At 39.1% G+C, this 20896-nt stretch overlaps 1 protein-coding gene across 12 annotated transcripts in view; it reads right to left on the bottom strand.

The window, feature by feature from the left end:
- pou2f1b (POU class 2 homeobox 1b) overlaps positions 1 to 16668 on the bottom strand; it is a 25875-nt gene extending 9207 nt beyond the window's left edge. For 2 of the 12 annotated variants that reach the window (XM_015045502.1, XM_015045506.1), the window contains exons 1-12: positions 16571 to 16668; positions 7291 to 7356; positions 6668 to 6753; positions 5852 to 5947; positions 3950 to 4141; positions 3739 to 3856; positions 3562 to 3653; positions 3310 to 3483; positions 2352 to 2493; positions 2009 to 2163; positions 1142 to 1330; positions 881 to 995 (exon numbers count right to left, since the gene is read on the bottom strand). In XM_015045502.1, the coding sequence (XP_014900988.1) occupies positions 881 to 995; positions 1142 to 1330; positions 2009 to 2163; positions 2352 to 2493; positions 3310 to 3483; positions 3562 to 3653; positions 3739 to 3856; positions 3950 to 4141; positions 5852 to 5947; positions 6668 to 6753; positions 7291 to 7356; positions 16571 to 16616 (1471 nt within the window). In that variant the 5' untranslated portion in view covers positions 16617 to 16668. Of the gene's footprint in view, positions 1 to 880; positions 996 to 1141; positions 1331 to 2008; positions 2164 to 2351; positions 2494 to 3309; positions 3484 to 3561; positions 3654 to 3738; positions 3857 to 3949; positions 4142 to 5851; positions 5948 to 6667; positions 6754 to 7290; positions 7357 to 7610; positions 9404 to 16570 lie in introns of those variants that run through there. The other 10 variants (XM_015045503.1, XM_015045505.1, XM_015045508.1 and 7 more) reach the window with 10 other exon arrangements.
- Positions 16669 to 20896: the final 4228 nt, after the last annotated feature.

Genomic DNA, 20896 nt, shown 5'->3' with positions numbered 1-20896 from the left:
TTAAACAATTTAAACTCTTTTCATTTATGTATGCTGAAAATGAATCAAGTTTAACAGTATTGATAATCTCAATAAACCAGTGTTACATTTATGTATCTGTGGTCTGTTTTAAAATATTAGCGTTTATGGGGCCCCTAAAGCTCTTGGGGGCCTGATGGAGCTGCTGACTTAATTTGGATTAAACAGAAGTGCAAATTTGTTGTTTTTAGACTAGTTGCAGGTTTAAATAGCATTTCACTGGAGATGTTTTCCTGTAACATATAATTACACAGTAATACTTTAATATTTTCTGTCAACTTAACATCTTTTAATACAAAAACACGATAGATCGCCTGTGGACCGCCTCGATGCCCCCACCACCGGGCTTAGCAAGTTTTCTGGGGGAAACCCTGGAATGTGATGTCGAAATGGTTTAACTGCAACTCTGCAGCTTGTCCTCTTTTAAAATGCGTATAAATATGCAAAGTGGTCCCCACCTAAACCTCCAACACTTGCCTGCAGCTGTTTCCTTTCAACTGAAAACTACTTAAAGTTGCACAACAGCCCACTGCAATGTTAAAGACACTCTATAAAACATTACTGAAGCTAAAACAACAAACATGTAAGATTGTTGACATTCAATAAGGTTATCGACGATATCTGCAACTTATTTCAAGCTTGAATAAAGTTAAACATAAGCAGGAATGCAGCAGCTGCAGGCGTACAACACAGAGGAAGCTATTTGCCTATTCATAAGTTCGTGCATGCCGAGACGCACAGGTGTAGATTTACAGCTAGGGCATTTTAACACAAAAGTTGCTCTTAAAAAATAAATGAAACAGACACCCGGCTTAGATTGACTGATTCAAGGTTTCAGTCAAAGTTAAAAACAAACACAAACCTGTGAAAGCCAAACTGGAGACACTGGTGCTGGTGAGAGGCATCACTGGGTTTACAGTCAGGGTGGTGGATGTGTTAATAGTTGGACTGCTAACAAGGCTTGCTGTGCTTGCCACCTGGAGAGGAGGATACGGAGGAGCACTCAGCGACCTTCTCTGGGTTCACATCTTGTTTTAAGTTTAGCTTAAAGCATCAAGTGTGACGGATCAGTCAAAAGATCCGACACTGCTGAAGAACGGTTTTAATGTGCGAGTGTGGCTACCAAAGGGCTGCTGGGGGTAAAGATGGTCTTGATGGAGGTGCTGCCTCCTCCGTTATTGACGCTGCTGGGCGGGTTAATCCGCTTCTCTTTCTGTCGGCGATTGCAGAACCAGACCCGGATCACCTCCTTCTCCATGTTGAGCTGGTCAGCGATAATGCTGATCTCGTCAGAGGTAGGTTTTTGGTTCTGCTTGAAGAGGGCAAAGAAGCCAGGGATTCCCTGTCAGTACTGAGGAAGCTGCAGTGCTGCGTCATCCAAAACAACCTCACTGCTGCTGAGTTTCAAAGGTAAGTTTTCAAACTTTTTCAGCACCACACTTTGGAGATAAAAACTATACAAATGAACTAAAAAGATTAGTTTCAATTCACCACTGAATGACATAATTAATTACTGTTATTAATATCTTATTATAGTGTTCTGCATAGCAGGGACAAAGTAAACAAATATAACACAATTTTAATTCTCTCTACACCCGACTGGTCTGAGAACAAAACATTGATTTAACAAAAAAATAAATAAATAAAATAAAATCAGCAATTTCAATAAGTTTAGTGAATAAAATATAAGACCACCTTCATTTCAATTACTCAAATCAATAACTCACTGAGCCATTAAGAATAATAAATTGTCATTACATTGTACAAATCTGTTTGTGGCTCAAATGAAATTCTTACACTATATAAATAACCGCCTGACTTTCTGTAAGGAGTCTTTTCTCCTAAAAATCTACTGCAACTTTATTACAAAACAATGCAGACAGAAGGATGTCATGCACTTTCCAAACCTTGAAAAGTCTATCCTTAAAAATTCAAGCATTTTTAAGGATTTCAATCAGGACTTTTGATTTCATGAACATGAAGCTCTCACCTCCAGAAAGCTCTTTTCTAAGGCCACTCGAATGTTGGTCTCGATACTGGTCCTTTTCTTCCGTCTGCGGTTGATGCCCTCTATGCCCATGCCTGAGGAGCCCAGGGCACTGGGGCTGGACAAGGACTGGTCAGATGTCAGGTTATCTGCACAAACAGCACCGACAAACGGAAAGGAGGGAGGTAAAGGCAAAGTACATCATGCAAAACCCACCATCCTTCAACTGGGGTCATTGAGGTCAAGTTCTTCAAAATGCTCATGATGATTTGTTTGATTCAGGTGTGTTGGAACATTGATCCATCTGTCTTCAAACTCAAGAAACAAGGTGGGCTTAGGGACAAACCTGCATCATTAAGCCACTTCTCCAGCAAAGGCTTGAGTTTGCACATGTTCTTAAAGCTCAGGTTCAAGGCCTCAAAGCGAGAAATGGTGGTTTGGCTGAAGTCGTTTCCATACAGTTTCCCCATCGCCAGGCCGACGTCCCCCTGCGATTTGAAGGGAGACAACGACACAGAAATATGAGAGTCATAAATTATTAACGGTCTTCTAGTCTCCTAGTTCTGATTAAAGCCTCTAAAAACTTTTTTTTTTTTGTTTTTTTTTAGATTCGCAAAAATATTCTGATCAGAGCCTAAAATGGCCTACATGTGACTTTCACATATTTTTCCTCATTTAATAAGCATGGATCTATGAGTATGCAGGCCGATTCCTCCCTACATCCCTGCTGCTGCAGCTCCTGAACCTCAGCTTGGTTCAGACACAGAAAGCTAATAATGCTACAAGACAGGAAGTTGTAATTTAGGTGTAACTCAACAGCACGACTTCAAACTGGAGTCGAATACTAACTAAATGTGCAGGGCTTCCTTTATGTCTCTGTACTGGTTTGTAACATATTTCTCTAAAAGTGCCAAAGGTATATGATACCTTAAATATGAAGAAAAACACAAGTGACATTAAAAACAGGGTTCCTTTGTAATTTACAGGTCGGAGTCCAAACTTTTTCAAACTTTAAATTCTCCTCCCAGTTTTACATTCTGGAAATGAGTGCAAAACATTTATCTAGTTTCATTTTATGTACCAATTCCATTTAGCTTCATTTGAAAGTCTGCAACCAAAAGATTGATCAAATCTGAAGGAAATTATCCTGCACCTTTAATACGTCTACATACAAATTTGGGAAATCAAAAAGCAAATTTCCTACCTTCACAAACTATGTAAAATCAACTGGAGATGCTTACTGCCAGCACACATTTGTGAATCCAACTCGAAATCTTTTTCAGATTAATCTCCTGACCGTTTACCTGCGTGAAGCCTAGTTTGATTCGCCGCTGCTTGAAAGTTTTGGCAAACTGCTCCAGCTCTTCAAGATCGCTGGGCTCCTCCATAGTGGGGGTGTCCAACCGCTTGGGGGGCGTCTGACTGTGGGGCAGACTCTTAATGTTGGTGGTTGCCGTCGTACGAGTTGGAGATGTAGGCTGCAGAGGAAAGGAGTAAAGATAAACAAAACATGTATAAGAAGATAACAACCTAAACAAACTTTGATTATATCTTACCTGAGTTGCAAGGGTAATGCTTGGTTGAGTCGGATGGAGGTTAGCTTGGCTTTGAGGTAGTTGAGTTAGAAGACTCTGGGCTGGCAATATACCTGAAGAGTTACATGCAACAGGAACGTTTTAACAAAATGCTGCTAATGTTTCTCTCCTCTAAATCGTACGAGTGAATCCACTTGCCTTGCTGGGCCGGCGGCGTCTGCGAGATGATAAACTGAGTGGGCTGCAACGGCGTTGCAATCGGGTGGCCAGACTGAACCAGGACAAACTGAGGCAGGGTTAGATTCTGCGGCAGCTGCTGCATAAAAAAATAAAAAATAAAAACACACACACACACACAATTAGCCGACTGAAACTTTTTACTGTAAGCGTAGGGAGGGTGGCGACTTACAGGGGCAATCTGGATGGGCTGTGACAGGGGCAGCTGGGTGATCGGCGTGGCTGCGGTGGCCGAGATGTTGGCTCCAGTGGTGCTGCTCTGCTGGCTGGCGGAGTGCTGCTGCTGCTGCTGCACGGCTGCAGCCAGCAGATGAGCTTGGGCCTGCTGGAGCAGCAGCTGCTGCTGCGCCGGGCTCAGGGTCAACTGAGGGGAAACACACACGGGAGGCATGAGACCGGCGCGGCTGGAAACACCGAGGAAGTAGGTGATGCGCTTTAGGTTTAAGGATAGATCGCACGGAACGTGAAGTGTGCTTTGGCTTCGATACCAATGAAAAGTTTAGTGTCAGATGTGAGATAAGTTTATGACTTAATGCCTGGGAGTTTTGATAGTAATTTGGGTATATTTACTGGAAATATTTCAGTAAATATACTGAAAGTAAATTCCTATCAATTACAACAAGTTGTTATTGTTCGTTTCTTGAATAAATGTCAACACTGACTTCAGTTGGTGTTGATGCAACAAAACCACAAGTGTAGCTGTGCTTTGTTCCTGCAACGTTTCGATCACAGTGCCTTGCAAAAGTATTTACACCTTTTTGATACTTCTCAGGTGCGCTGGTGGCAGCATCATGCTGTGTGGATACTCGTCTTCAGCGGGGTCAGGGAGCTGATGAGATTTTACGCGTGAAAAATTAAATAGTGGCAGTGAGAAAGTTGAGAGAGAGCCATCAGAAGTCCAATTTAACTATTATTCCTAGATCTAAAACACTATATGTTATAGAAAACTGAGGCAACCCATAATTCTAAACACACCATCTCCACAGTCACACATAGAGGTGGCAGCATCATGCTGTGGAGATGCTTGGTGTAAAGATGGGTAGATTTAAAGGAAGAAAAAAGGCTTTAGCGGGAGCAGACAATGACCCTTCAGTCAGAAAGCTGGTTTGGATCAAAGCATATTCATTTGGTCCAATCAAAGTCCAGACCGAAATAAGTTAGAAAATTTGTGGCAAGATTTAAAAATTCCTGCTTACAGATGTTTTCCAATCAATTTAACCAAGCTTGAACTACCTTACAAAGAAATTTCAGTTTCCAGTTGAGCAAATTTGGTGGAGAAACCACAAGACTTGCAGCTGTAAGTGCAGAAAAAAGTACTTCTCCAAAGTACTGAACTAGAGGGCCTGAACATAAATATATGCAGCACTTTTTAGATTATATGTAAAAAATAAATAAATGAACTCAAATAGCCCCAAAATCATGTTTCTTCCACTTCAGTTATTTACTACTTTCTGTCCGTGGATCACATACAATCTTAATAAAGTAAACTCTGGTCGTAACATGGAAAAATCAAGGAAGTGTGAATACCTTTGCAAGTCACGGAATCGTGTTAACTGCAAGTATTTTTCTAAATGTCCTTGAAGAATGTAACTTTTCACAAAGATATCAAAGATAAACGAAAGCTTAGGCTGTTTTGTAAGCACAAACATGAGTCATCACAGGAAAACAGAGAAAAGGACTCATGCAGCTGCGCCAGGCAAAAGTGCGAATGAGCATGTTGACGTCGATGTTCAAACACAGATCCACATGCACAGTAAACATTCACTCCCGCATCGCACAGCAGCAGCCGTCGGATCCTCTCAGAAAAAAAAAAAAAAAAAAAAAAAAACACATGGAAATGAAATGCCTCGAATGCTCGCTTTACACTTTCTTTTATGGAGACGTTTGAACATAAACCAACAACCACAGAGATGAGCAGGCAGACAGGTGGAGAAGGCTCAAACTTATCAACCCATCATTTAGACAGCTATGTTTCTCCAGCAGGACTGATCGTATTGAAAGGTGATCACGGGGGGGGGGATGCACGCAACGACGAGGTTGTGACCGAGCACAGCGGGGGCGGGGGGCCACTTACTCCAGCAATCTGTCCCCCTGCCAACATTAGCTGGGTCTGAGGCAACACGCTCTGCTGGACGGAGGCAGGAAGAGCACCCGAGTCTTCCGACTTCGACTGGCAGAAGTGAAGCGGAGAGCCAAACTTAATTTTATGTCCTTTTAAGTCATAATCATAAAATATAGGAGCAAGACACTGATGTTTTTTTAATTAAAGCAAATCAGATCAAGAAACGAAGCATCGTGCTAAACAAGGAGAACCAAGACGATAAAAATCTAATTTCTCTGCTACCTGAGTGGCTCGGTCAGACTGCACCTTTTGTCTTTAAGCAGTGAGAGGAATTTCAATTAAAAAAAAAAAAAAAAAGAAAAAAAGACAGACAGCGATAAAAGTGGGCATTTAAAATGTGTCGCAGCCTTCAGAGACAGGAAGAAGTGAAGTGAAGGGAGGGGAAGAGCAGAGATGCTAATTAAAATAACTGTTATGCAGTGCATGTAAATTCTGCATAGATTTGCATATTCTCTGCCATCTGTTTCCGAGCAACCGCAGAGCAGCTTAATTAGCATACAGGGTTGATTAATCTGCCTTGTTGCCAGGCGACACTGAGAGAGCCTGGCTCATTTAAATGAACTCCTTGCTTGCAAATGTTGTCGTGCTGATGAGCATACCTCTCCTAGAATTGCATCTCTCTCTCTTTTTTTTTTTTTTATGCAACTACTTTTATGAATATTTAAAGCTGTAGTCTCCTGTAACAAGGCTGCTCCTTGGATTAAAACAAGAACTTTTGAAAGGTAAAAGTGAATGCTGCAGCTCATGCAGGCATGTGCGATGTGGTACCTGTTGGAAGAGGGCTTGTGCATGTGCGTTAGAGATTGTGGTTGGCACCGTCTGCCGCTGAAAGTCCAGTCCATTGGTTTGGACTCCTAGGCACAGAAACACAGACATGTTTGTAACAGCGGTTCAACCGAGAAAAGACACTGCAGTTAAAAAACAAAAAGAGGAACACTGAAAATATCTGCAGGTGGGAAGAAATGTTTCTTTAAATGCATATGAAAACAGCTGCGCGTTACTGATTAAATAAAGAGTTCACATTTGCAGCTTGCACAGGAATTCAAAGCATATATCAGGAAGAATGCAAATGTTTATCTTCAGTATTCAACGTAAGGTTACATAGTTGCAGCGAAACGTCACTAAAGCATTGGAACAAAACCAAACAAAACAAAACGAAAAATAAAAATAATGGAAATTTTGGAAAGCTGATCAAATGAGTTTACAAAGATTAACAGGATGGTTTTGTGTTGCCAACATTTTTCAAATAAATTTCAGATCCGATTCTGAAACCTGTTGAATGAGGAGATAAAACTCGAAAAATTCAATATCTCCACCGTGCAAAAAAAAAAAACACAAAAAAAACAAATGAAAGAAAGAAAAAAAAAAGAAAAAGGCTGATCGATACTGACCGGTGTTCCCGTCACCTCTTTCCATTTCACATTTAGAAGTTTCTGACTGATTATTCACTTTAGCATCTGAAAGAACCAGACAGACACATAATGAGATAATCTCATATCAACTGGCCCCAAGATATTACTCCTGCTCCTCAAGTCCTCATTCATTCTCACTGATAAAAGCTACAGAACACTCATTTTAAAAAAGCAAGATGTCACAACCGTGTCGGATAAAACCTGTAACATTTGCATGTCAATATTCCAGATTAGCCTCCAACCAAACAATAAAACCCAGCCGAACTCGCTCGCAGTCTTCTTTAAAAAGAAAAACTCACCCGCTTTTGCTCCACCTGTGCTTTCCTGCATGCTTGCTGGACCTGTCGAATACAACCCGCCCGAATGGGCAACCCCACCGACAGGATGTCCAGAACGCACTCCTTCCTCCCACGCCCCCCCGCCTCTGCCTCCCTTCTCTCTTGTTTTCACTCTCCACTGGTCAGCAGCAAACACACAGAGACACAGGGACACAGTGGCGGTCTCTACCACACGGTCTGCTGAGCAACTCTGGGAAACGCACACTGGGAAAGCCAACAGGGTCTAGGCAAACAGCTCTCCTTGCTCCCCTCTTTTCTTACAGCTCTGCCCCCTTTTTCTCTAGCACTCCCTCTCTCTGCTGCCAAGATTGCCTCTACTTCTGAAAAACTTCTCTCTCTCTCTCCCTCTCTTGCTGGAATGAAACAAACGACAAGTGCAGCTGGCGGACTCCTTCAACACCGAACCCCCCTCCTCTTTTTCCTCCCTCCATCCAACTCTATAATGAAGCATAATCAGTATTCAGCTGATTAAAGCCGTATGCAAATCTACTCCTGCCTCGTTAGTGATGCAAGGCTTTGAAGTCCTGCGAGCAACGCATTTCACACCGGGCTCTGAAAGCTCTCTGCATAATTTAAAACCCCTATAAATATTTATCAGCTCATTAGCATATTAATTGGATGGCTTTTGGAGAACGATAAAAAACAGGGGAATAAGGACGATGGAGAGAGAGAGAGGGAAGAAAGTGCTCAAACTAGCACTCTGTGCAGCAGAAGGAGGGGAGGAAGCAGCACAAGACCAATTATTGTGTGAGCACTGGCCTAAAAAGTAATTAGCTAAGAGCAGGTAAAGGGGCTGAAGACATCCCAGAATGCAACGTGAGGTCTGACAGCAGAGGGTTTGCGGTGTTAGCTGGGTGAACTGCTTCGATGGAGCGTCTGCGACTGGAGACTGGGCCGAACTGCTAAAGAGGGAGGGAGGGGGAGGTTTGGGTTTTGTGTGGGGGGGAGAGGGAAAAGGCGGAGGGGGTGGAGGGTGTTGGACTCGCTCAATCGGAAATAAATAACTCCACATTAATCCACCAGCAGCTTGTCATTACTGTGAGAACCCCCACGGCGAAAACATTCCAAAGCGAATGACTTCAGAAAGTGGGTGGCGGGCCGCTGGCGTCCATGTTTATGAAGTGTTTGGGGATTAACATATTTAGATTAGCTTTACATTCCATTAGTGTTTCGTTTTGGGGGGCCCCCCCTTTTAAAATTCACTCGGAGCATGTGCTGAGAGTTAATGCGGCAGGGAAGCGGCCCGGTCATAGAGCCGCACAGGTGTCCAACCAATCAGAGAGGAATGTGAGGCTGGATTTGGGTCTTCTGGGGAAGGGGCTTACCGACCAAATCCACAGCAACTGCTCCTGGCTAAAGGCCTAATCAACCTCTGTACTTACCAACCACTGCCTGACCGAATCACAGCTGACCAACGCTGATAACCGCACCACGGTAAATACTAATAAACATGTTTTCTTCCTCGTTTCTCTCTACATGTATGCTAACAAAAAATATGTTCATCTCAACCATGTAGATAAAATTAGAGATGCACGGAGAAATAAGCTGGCCCACATCACTTATTGCCCAGCTAGCAAATAAATACCCGACCTTTTTAACAATAACTGAACGCACCATACAGAAATACTAACCACTCATACTCAAGAAACACTCTTCAGTTTAGAAGTTGTTACTGAGGGAACATGACTCAAAGTTGGCCACTTTAAATAGCAATGCAGTAATCTGATATCAATATCTGTATTGCTTCCAATATTGAAAAAAAAGTCTAGATCATGTATCAATGACAATCCTTGAGGACAGATCTATTCAGCCTAATTCTATGCTTTGTGCTCTGAGCGACGTCACGGCTTTATATTTATTTTATATTATATTTGAAATTCCTAATTGCAAAAATGTTCTTTCAAATGGTTCAGAAAGTGCAATTAAACTTTTTATATGTTTGACTAGTCAACCTATTGTCATTTATTATTTTACATTTGCTGTTATTCTCCTAATTACAAGTACTGAACAAATTAAAGTTGTGTTGTTTTTACATTTTTCACCAAGCTTTTGCAGCTGCTTTTATATTTAACTGTGTTGTATTGGTGCATAATTATCAAATAAATTCTTAATTCAGAACATTTATGTTTGTGTTTTTAAAAAAAAAATCACTGCTTTTCTGTATCAGATCGGTATCTGCCAATACTAAACCTCTGATATCTGTATCGGTATCGGAAGTGAAAAAAGTGCATCGGTGCATCCCTGATTTTAAAGTCACTGAGACGTTTCAAAATGAAGCCAGACGAAAGGTGTAAAGAAGACGCTCAAAACCAAACTGTTTTGTAATGAAGCAAGTCTGCTGTTTGTCCCGACTGCTACCTTTAAACAGGGTGAGGCCTGAATACAGCAGTACCTTAAGCTTGAACCTTTTCAAGTGTTCAAATATTTGTTCGCAATCTTTCTGGAAAGGTTATGGTGACCCTACAGGGAACACGCAAGTGTTAGCATGGCTATTACTAAACATGGTAATCACACCAGTCATGCTGAATGATACTACAGGTTGCTAAAAGCTGCTTAAACCATCACCTATGCAATACTTTAGTCCGTTTAGAAATTTTGTGATGGAATATTTCATATATTATAGAAACATCACAGTTTTAAATAATTATGAAGCACCAACTGCACTCTCTCACTTACAGATGAGGTGACATTGCTTCTGGACCTAATATGAATCAGTCAGAGATGCTTCACAGGGCTCCTTAATAGTGAATGAATGGAATATTTTAAATTTAACAATCCACCAAAAGTACAGGAGAGGTTTCCCCAATCACACATTAACCCAGACAATACTTTTATTCATTTTTAAAATGACCCTAACAATTATTTTTCTACATAATCCCAAGGATTTTATTGTATTTGTATTGTCTGTGATGTAGAGACAGACACCCTCAGAGGTTTTTAAAAAATTCTTCCTCTACTACAAAAGCTTTGTTCAGTTACATTTCTACTCTAACCAGGAGGAAAATAAAAACTTATGATTTTCATTTATAGTTGTGAAAGAAAAATCAAAATCAGCTAAAATCTGTCAAACAAACTCATGTCTTTCATTTCAGAATCATCCATGTTTCTTCCACTATGAATTTGGCAAATACGTCTTCAAATTCCCTCAGGTCTTGGTGTCAATTAGAGCTGCACAATATATGGAATCATAATTATTATTGCAATATCAATACCTGCAATATCACAAAGAACAATTTTGATTGTGACATGACTACAAATTATGAATCCCAATAGTATATTTGGCTTATTTGATTAACTACTTCTGCTCTTGATGTTCACACCTTGTGTATATTTTTAGTGGCAGAGATGATAAATTTCACAAAAAGTAGTTGGGAAAATAATCATTGAATAGTCCTAAATAACATCACAGCAGTGTTTGGCAATACCATCTTAATTGCATGTTTTCCTGATATTGCATGTATCAGGAAATTTGAATGTGAAAAAGAACTTGTTTCACCTTTTATCGACAACTTGGACTTTACTGGCACATTCTAGATGAATGCCAATTGTCATAACACCTCTGATATTCAATATACACTTCACACTATTTATCAGTCTTATTTCCTTCAAGACATAAATACTTAAACGATTTAAATAAAACATGACCACTGAAGCATGTTTAAATGTAGTGACATGTTCACACTTGTCAACAGTTTATTCAAAGACGAGCATTTCCATGTTTCATGCCATCTGCAATAAAAAGATTTTGAAGATATTGCCTGAACAAGGTAAGCCTGGGGAGGCTGAGAAACGACTCTTCTTGTCCTCCAGCAACCAAATGAGAAAGCAGAGAAGAAGTGAATGCAAACTTGGTTATAGGCAGCGCTACACATACACGGCCCCTTGGTTGAATGGTTTGCAAAACCTCAAAGTGGAACAATGCATTATACAAATATCCTGCGCAGAGAATTTTAAACCGTTATCTCATTAGCGTTGTAATACGGGAAGGCTGGCTGAATTCTGCAGGGACATTAATGTGAGCTGAGAGATTCGACACGAGACTGAGCAAAAAGTTAATTAGCGCATCCTCATTCTGTACTAGCACCTTTGTTTTTCAGGGTTAGCCGAGACTACACGGACAACCTGTACATTTAGGTCAATCTGAGCACCGTGCTCATTTGTTTTTATTGGTCTGGATGTACGCGCAAGACAAATTATCTGTGAGTTTGGGGCCATTAACCTAAAAACACAACAACTTCCCAGCTAAGTGCAGCATTTTTATGAATATTCCAAGCAGATTCAGACTGGAGTGTAATAAACCATGCCACAAAGACCAGAAGCTGCAGCCGGACCGAGTCCACAAATGAGCAAAACTATATACAGCATGCCATGTAATTTGATGAACAGTAATGGGTCTAACACCTCTGTAAGCTACCGTGGTTTCTCTCCTGGGTGGTCATTAGGCAACTTTCGGTAGACTAGGAGGAAAATCCAATCCGAGCAAATTAAAGTACGTTTCTCAGGGAGGACAAGCCCTCCATTAAGCACATGCAGCAGAGGTTAGCCGCATGACTCGCTGTTACAGTTTAAATTCACATGAACGTCACTGATGAGGGACATGACATTTATATTAACTCGTGGATATTCAGGTGGTTACTCATCGTTCTGAACCTTCTGCTCCATAGCAAGTCAAAGGAAGCTCAGCAAAGCAACAATGTTCTTACTAGTCGGTATCTTTTCCTACACAAGACCTCGGTTTTCACTTCTCACTGTTTGTAGCTAAAACAAGCTACAATAAAATACCAGCAATAGTTTACTCCAGATCTTAATTATATCTGAGGCATGTCATCCGTTAGGAACAACTTGACAGTTATTGCCTGCAACATGCAACAACTTGCCTTTCCCTACTTTTCCCGAAAGCCTTCTTAAAGATTATCTCTTGTTGCTACATTGTAAACATGTTGTCACTTTTACTTTTTATCTCCATCTAGGATTTTAATACTATTAAATGCTTAAAAGATGACCTGAGCTTGCTTATTTTTTGTATTAGTGTTACAAAAAAAAAAAATTCCTGCTAATTGGAATATATTTAACAAGTTTTTCATGTCATTGTAAAGTCAGAGTGGATTTTCTTTTCTTTTTTTTTCTTCTTTTTTTTTTAATTCCCCAGAAACATGAGAAGTCCTAGGGCACCACAAGACTCTTATTATTATCTAAAATGATGCTTCCACAACAGGAAAAAGGCAGCCTGTCTAACTGGAGCCTGCATGGAGGCCCTCTCAGTGCTCTGAAATGGCATGTCCTGAATTTATTACAGCGGGTGTTGCATTATTCATAACAACCGTGTTTACAACAATGAATATTCATGATGAAAGTACAAGGCCAGAATGAGGGTGGAACTGTGAAACTGGTTAAATGAGAAAAAGTAGCTCCAGTTTGAGGGAAACATTCAATTCTCAGTTGTTATTTAAGAACCTCAATCTAATACAAGTCCTTTTTTTCCTACATAAATTAACACATTTTTTTCACAGTTGCAAATACACTACTGGAAAAAATTAAAGTACTAGCATTTATGAGAGTCTTGTTACATGCGAGACATAACCAAATTAACTTTTCTTTGGCAATCCCCAACGCAGTAAATTTAGTTTAGGATCTTGGAACATAAAATTTGACACTTAATAGCATGAGATTTCTTTTGTACTTTGAAAGTGAATCAGTTTGGAGAAAAATACAATTTAAAGAAATAGCAGACACATCGTTAAACATGAAGATTTCACGCTTTTCCACACAAAAATCTCCAGCGCTACCACTGCGTAGCCATTTTTAGGGAAAAACACACATGCAATATAAATTCATGGCACATAGTTTATAGTTGCTAGGCTTTAAATATGGATTTCACAATTGGGATGGATGGATGAGACAAAATGATAAGGCATGAAATGTAGTATTATGCAAATATTATTCTGTTCTGCATTTTATTTTCCCCGTACATATTCGGACTTGGAAAAATACTTCCCAGCACTTTTAAGTAGCTCTTTAAAAAAAAAAAATCTGTACGAAAATAACCGAGCAGAAAAATAAATCTCCATTTTGCTCAAATGATCTTCATTATTATTACAAACTCCATCTGAGTGCAGTTATCAGAGCCAAAGATAGTTTTCATGAAGGTTTCACTCATTTCTTCTGCTGCTATTTCATGTTATCTGTTCATCTCAAGCATTTGCATTCGGGTACTTGAGTGCTATTTTTGCACAGTCAAATACTATAACATTATTGTGAGCATATTTAGTTTGAGCCGAAAGACGGAAAAAAAAAAAAAAAAAACTACTATGCGTTTTAGAATCAGAGAGTCTGTGGCTGCTGTTTATAATAACGGCAGCACTGTCCCCTCAGAAGCAACATTTTCTTAAATATTTGCCAATATTTGTCCCCTCAGAAGCAACATTTTCTTAAATATTTGCCAAGGTATACTGAGGTTTTAAAAAGTTACAGCTTAAAAAAACATTAAAATCTTCTGTTATGTCGCTTCTGTGGTTTAAAGCTTTTTAAACACAGGGGTCCCAATCACCAGCCAATGTCCTGCAACTTTTCCCTTCGACACACCTGAATCCAGCAGGTTACGACCGTTACTCCGTAGAAATTCACTGTATTCTGAGGAGCTAATTATGCAATTTGATTCAGGTGTGTTGGACAAAGGACACATCTAAAAGTTATAGGACACCGGCCTGTTAGAAGTGAAGTGAGATGCCAAAGAGAACGCCTGAGTGACTGAAGATTAGTTGACCGCATGAGACAAATTTGGCTGTTTGAAAATACTTCCAGTCACAAAAACAGAAAATCAAAATGTAGAGACCGAAGGAGTCGTCACCCATCGCTGTTAAATGTCTACATTTAACAAGCTGTGTTACATAAGAACAATAAATATCACACATTTTTAATCTCTATATTAATGCCGTTATACCAAAGTAGTGTTATAAAAATACAATGCCAGAAAAGTTATTCATTGTTAGAGTTTATCTTTGAATATTTAGTCCAAAAACATGATAAAGATGAGTAATTTTTTTTAAATAATCTAAACATTTTTCATCAACCTCTATGTCGTAAATCAACCAATTTGGTATGTTAGAAATCAGATAAAATTAAGTATGCACTATCAAAAAATTAGAAATGGTTTGTGCAAGTTGCAGAATTTGTTAATAATTTGTATTTCAAAGCAAACTTGAAAATGTAACATTGCGCAAAAACAAAGGTGACGACCATTCAGTCAAATAAAACTTTTATTTCAGAACAACTGACCCTACCAAGGCAGAGCCCAGTATCATTTTGTAAATATATCATGGCAATATCCCAAAATATTTCTTAAGTTTTGGGTGTGTGCGATTCTGGATCAGGTATTTTCGAAGGTTTCAATTGTAAACAGAGACACAATTGCTCAAAAATGATGGCACAACAAATCAAAATCAATTCTGTTCAGTTAAAAACATCTTAATATACAGCAAGGAATTTTTGGCTGAAAAAGAAAAGCATAAGCAAAGCAAATGAAGTTGTATATATAAAACCAATGTCACAAGAGTACAGCCCGACTTCATTAATTAACTCTAACTCCCATGTCCAAAAAGGAGTGTAGGAATGTACCCTTCTCAAGGGGTTTGTGAGTTTAAAATAAACTAAATGAGAAGTGTAACAGCATGGAGTTAAATAGTGCTGTCATGCTGTGTCTTGCCCGGTCATGAAGCCAGCATGGAGAATAACAAAAAAAACAAAAACCTCCTGCCTGTTATTACTGTGGCCTTCCGGAAGTGGGCCTCACCACCCCTCCCTGTGCCTGGGGGATAACACAGGTACAACCTCTGAATTCAGTGCAGCTTCACAAAGTCCAAAGACAACCTTCCGCCACAAAAGGAAGAAAATCACATTAAGTTTTCAAAACCAATCCTTCAGAAGCAACGAGGGCTGAACAGAATAAATTATATTCGGTTACAGATTCACCACACAAACAGGTCTCAACTCAAGCAGAAAAGTGCACAGACCGACTTCTTTCAGAACACCGCTTATATTACCTCTTAAAAACACAACAGCTGCATCTTACGAAGCTAAAGTTAGCTCCAGCACGACTGGACTGATACTAGCCACTTAGATGATGACTATGCTAGGAGAAAAGATGATGATAATAGCTTTAAAGTGTTGTGTTGACATGTATTTGGTGTGTGTAAAATATGCTGAACTCCGCACTCTGGCTGAGGGAGGCCTGCATGAATAACACAACAGGCTGCTGCTGTGGCTCCGCTGCGCCGAGCACAAAAGACAGAGGCAAAATGCTGTAGAGAGGAGAAGAGGGGGAAAAATCACGTCGAACAGAGGCACACCGAGATGGCACTGTGCTCCTAATGAAAGCCATGTGTGCTGTGTTTAGATTAATATCTCCGAGACGCCCTGGTTGTAAAAGAAACGAGCGCAAAGCCACTGCCCGACCGGTGGAGAAAAAAAAAATGAATATGCAAAGCTCCCTCAAAAGCCTCACTGTGGGCATCAACACAAAGCCAAGCGTTAGCCGGTGAGCTAACGCTAACAGACTACAAGCCAACTGCCACTAGAAAACAGATATATTCGCTACACATGAACCCGAGCCACGACGGCGATTACTAATAAAATATGCTAAGTTGTATTTGTCGACCGAGGTATGAATATGTAGCGGCGTACGGGCCGTCTAATCACACAAAGGGGGGAGGCATGTTTCCATGTATTTCTGCCGTCGCACTGCAACAGCTCGTTTCCTCCTCTGTCAAATTACAGTTTAAGCTAGCTGTGTGTAAACTAAAACAAAGCCTAATATGGTCCACGTCGGCCGGTCGTTCTGTGTTTCATCTGCATTCTGCAACCATAAATTGCGAGTAACGCAGTTTGAATATGAGTATGAATATGTAAAATGCTGTAATCATTACCTGGTGCTGAACTCTCATCTTGACTCGCTGCTCCTCCGTCCGCCATTTTGAATATTTAACCCGAAATCCCAACCCTGAGCCTGCCTGCCTGCCTCACACACACACAGACACACACCTACACACACCAGCAACAACACACACACACACACACACACACACACACACACACACACACACAGTGAAACACTACTAAACAAATACCTTGTTGTACTTTATGGTAAGTAGCACGTTAAGGACGGTGGTTGTGTTCCGCATAGAAATATACGTTCAGTAAGAAATAGAAAGTCTAGACCTCATGTTCACATAAAGAAACAGAAGAAGCAAGGCAGAGTAGACTCTTCGATTTATTGTGAGCTGTGGCATATTTACATACATAAATAATACAGTTTCTCTCTTGCTGCGAATTTGGATGTAGAAAGCCTCGGAGGGGAACACTGAGTAGACCTGAAAGTTTAAAATCGTCTCTGGAGTGATTATTCAAAACAGACTGACTTCCTGAGCTGACAGTTTTTAATCACACAAACACAGGTGCATCTCAATAAATCAGAATATTATGGAAAGGTGGATTTATTGTAGTAATCAAATTCGAAATGTGAAACTCATATAAATTCATTGCGCACGATAAGATATTTTAAACGTTAATTTTGATTATGACAGAAAATTAAAACCTCAAATTCAAATTCTCAGAAAGATCGCATGATATTTAGGACTGAACTCTCAAAGGCTTCACAATCATGGTGCTTGTCAAAAAGTGCATTTATGATGCAGTACATGGGCACGCTTTTCATTAGACTAACATGTCTGCATTAATAATAATCCCATTTTAAAATACTTTTGTGAAATTCACATTTTCTGAAAAACTATATTTGATTTTAATTATCTAGCAGCCACTAAAAACACAATTAACAGAGATAAGGACTCTGTAATGAGTCAATATAACACGAGTTCCCCTTTTTGGAGTAAAACAAATTAACTTTTTGATGATATGCACATTGAGACAGACTTGTTTCTTTGTCACAGATCATTTATTTGTCCATAACTTGTATTCAGAGTTTGTAGCAGAGAAAGCAAAAATAATCATTGCTTATCTGAATCAGCTACCATTGATATTCCAGCAGGGGTCATTAAACACAAAGTTTAATATCCAGAAATAAAATGTAAGATTAATTGGTAATATTTTTATTTTTATTTTCTTTGTTGTAACATATTAAATGCAATCAGTTTATCATTGTTAAAATTAGATTAAAACACACAAACCAGATGAAGCATGTACAAAAAGTCTAATAATAATTTGCATCAAAGGGAAGGAAGGGACACTCCAAGCAAACCTCCAAGTTTCTCTCTGTCCCCTGCAGGACTTTGTTTTTTGTCATATTGTGGATACTGGAGCATCAGGCTGAAATGAAAGTGAATCCAGACTCTGTTGCATATTGTGAGGACGTTGGTAGGTTGTGATGTTTGTTTCAGTTTCCGCAGAAAGTGTAATCTCTGCTGTTTGTTCATCCACCAGGTGACAGCATCAAAGATCTGCCACATGGCTGCTGATGCTAAGTGGCGAGAAGTGCTTCCTTTCCACTGTTGCCTTATACTTGATCTCATAGGGGGATTGCTGCAGAGTGAATGTGCAGTCGTCCAGGATTAGATGCATTTTCAACCAGCTGCCATTATGCAATTGGTTGAATTTGATTGGACTGCTCTATAATTCGATTTGGACTGTAAGAAATTCAGATCTCTAACTATCTGACTGCATTGTATTAGTATGGACTGGACTTATTTGATTTAATTTGCAGAAAATCAAATCTACGTTTAACTAATCCATCTGTCTCTATAAATATATATGATTTGGATCATTTTTTTTCTTTTTCACAAAGTGCCTCCAGATGAGTTTTTTTTTTTTTTTTTTTTTTGTAAATTGGCTCTATATTATTAAACTGCATTGAAAAGCCAAAGTTACTTTAATGGTTTTTGAGACGTTTTGGAGCACTATTCTTGTTTAGTTTGGTTTTAGCAATATTTGAATTGCTCAACCACAATTCGGCTTTTCAGATCTCTACTGCTGATTTATTTTGATCATTGGATGAAAAATGTTCTCTGATCTGAATAATGGTACAGATTACAGATTTTAATGCATGAATGTAAGCAACAAAATTTTCTGTTTTTGATTTTTGTTTATATTGACCCTTTATGAGCAAGGGAAAAGACAAATGATTAATATCCAAACACAACATCTTAGAGAGTTTTTGACCTCTGTTTGACCACAGAAAGACAATTTCACTTCTCCAATATATAGGGATGTAAAGCCAAAATAACTTTATTGACGTTCCACCACTTCCTGTGAATTACCCATAGAAGTAAAATGGACTAAAATCCATTAAATTACACCTCTTTCTTCACTCACGACATTGAACTGATGTTTAAGTTTTTATGTTTTGCTTTAATTCATTCTAAAACAAGTTGGAACTTGGCAACAAATAACAGGAACAGTAATAAAACCCCTTGAAGTTTAACCAGCAAACATAATTAGATTGAAAAGTTGTAATCTGATGAACACACCAACCATGAAAGAAATACAAGTACTTATAATGCTAAGAACTATGCATGACTTTATATAAAAACCTGGAACATCTACTGTAATTATTTCCAAAGTGTAAATAAACCACCTACTATTTTTACTCTGTAGTTTCTGAGTGATTTCTACATGTGTGTCAAAATAAACGTGGGCATGGTAAGTGGCCTTCAATCCTGAATAAATTACATCATTTCAGTAATCAGTAATGGGTCAAAACCTCTAAACTATTGTGAGGAACTTGTTGAAAAATAAGTCATAAGGAATAAAAAAGCCAGTTCTGTCAAATATTAAGGAACTTGATCCAAACTTTTTGTCATGTTGTGTGTGGACGCTGTAGTGGACCCACAGGCACAGGCGTCAAATGGATGGTGAAGGTTTAATGAACAAACTTACAAGCAGCCAGGAGATTACAAAAACAAGAACAAAACTGGAACCAAGAACACAAGGAGCATAACGGCGGGTAAACAGGAATGGTTGGGATTTAAAAGGAAGAACCAGGAAAGAGTGCAAGCAGGAGAAGGGTTTAAATACTGAGATGATGAATACTGGGGGAAAAAAATGACCTGAACTGATGTTACAGGTGTGAGAGGAGCCAGAAAGACAAAGGAAGTGACAAATGGATGCCAGGGAATGCTCACTGGGGACCAGGAAATTAATCTAACGCTAAAGAATGACTAAACATTATACAAGAAAGAAACACAACAAATTCACCTAAAATCACTAACAAAGGACCGAACCAAAGTAAAACAGAAATACGGGTGATCTAATGAACGAAAAGGAACCAAGGAATACAGAAATTAACAAAACCCAAAACTAATTCAAACAACCCAAAATCCTGACACCTTCAAAGTTTAAGAGGCAAAAATCTACTTATTATTCTCGTATCTACAAAACAGATATACAGTCACCTATAACATAATTTTCCCTACACAAGGAAAGTTTATCTTGATTTTATATGAGACAGTAAGAAACAATATTAGATCTCATGTTCTAATTTCTTGGAAATAACTGCGAGTCTCTGGTTTCAATTTATTGCAACAAGTTTTGAAGAAGTGGTTCAGCAAATCAAGGAAAGAGCTTCCCATTTGTCTTTTACATTTATGAGCTTTTTACACTCCTTATAATTCAGCAATAATATTCATTAATTTAAATGTGACGTTGTGCTATTTTCAGTGCAATGGTGCTACCTGCAGGTCAAATGGTATACAACATCAGCTGCTGACTTAAATTCTAAACCTATATGTACATTTATAAGGCGGGAAAGTCTGTGTATCCCTCTATATCTGGCAATCTGCACAACACAGCAGTGGCAGCATTATGCTGTACAAAGCTGGGAAGATGGCTGCAGGTAATACAGGACTTTCTTAAAGAATAATGTGTCAGATTTAGTAAAACTAATTAAATATGACTGAGGTCTACTTATTTTCATGTGAGACAAAATGCCAAAAGATTAGTGACATTAGCTGGAGCAAAGTATTAACTAAGTGGGACACATTACAGAAGCATGCAACACTTTTTAGACCTTTGCTTTGTAACAAAATGTTCTTTTTCCTTTTATTTCACTTTGATGAACAACTTTTTCTTGGTCTATAAGACAAAATCTGTCTGTGGTTTCTGTTTGATTGGTAGATCCCCTTTTCTTATCTTTACAAGTCAAAATTCAAACAAAAGCAGGTTAGCGATTGGACGTCGACTGACATGTGACACATATTGCTAACTCATTACCTGGCAGAGTCAACTTTCCACACCTTGGCGAC

The sequence above is a fragment of the Poecilia latipinna genome, unplaced genomic scaffold (assembly GCF_001443285.1).
Source record: "Poecilia latipinna isolate Pla-1442-1.1 unplaced genomic scaffold, P_latipinna-1.0 Scaffold730, whole genome shotgun sequence".
NCBI classification, from domain to species: Eukaryota; Metazoa; Chordata; class Actinopteri; order Cyprinodontiformes; family Poeciliidae; genus Poecilia; species Poecilia latipinna.
Note: the sequence above shows the minus strand (reverse complement) of the source record. Positions and strands in the feature narration are given on the sequence as shown.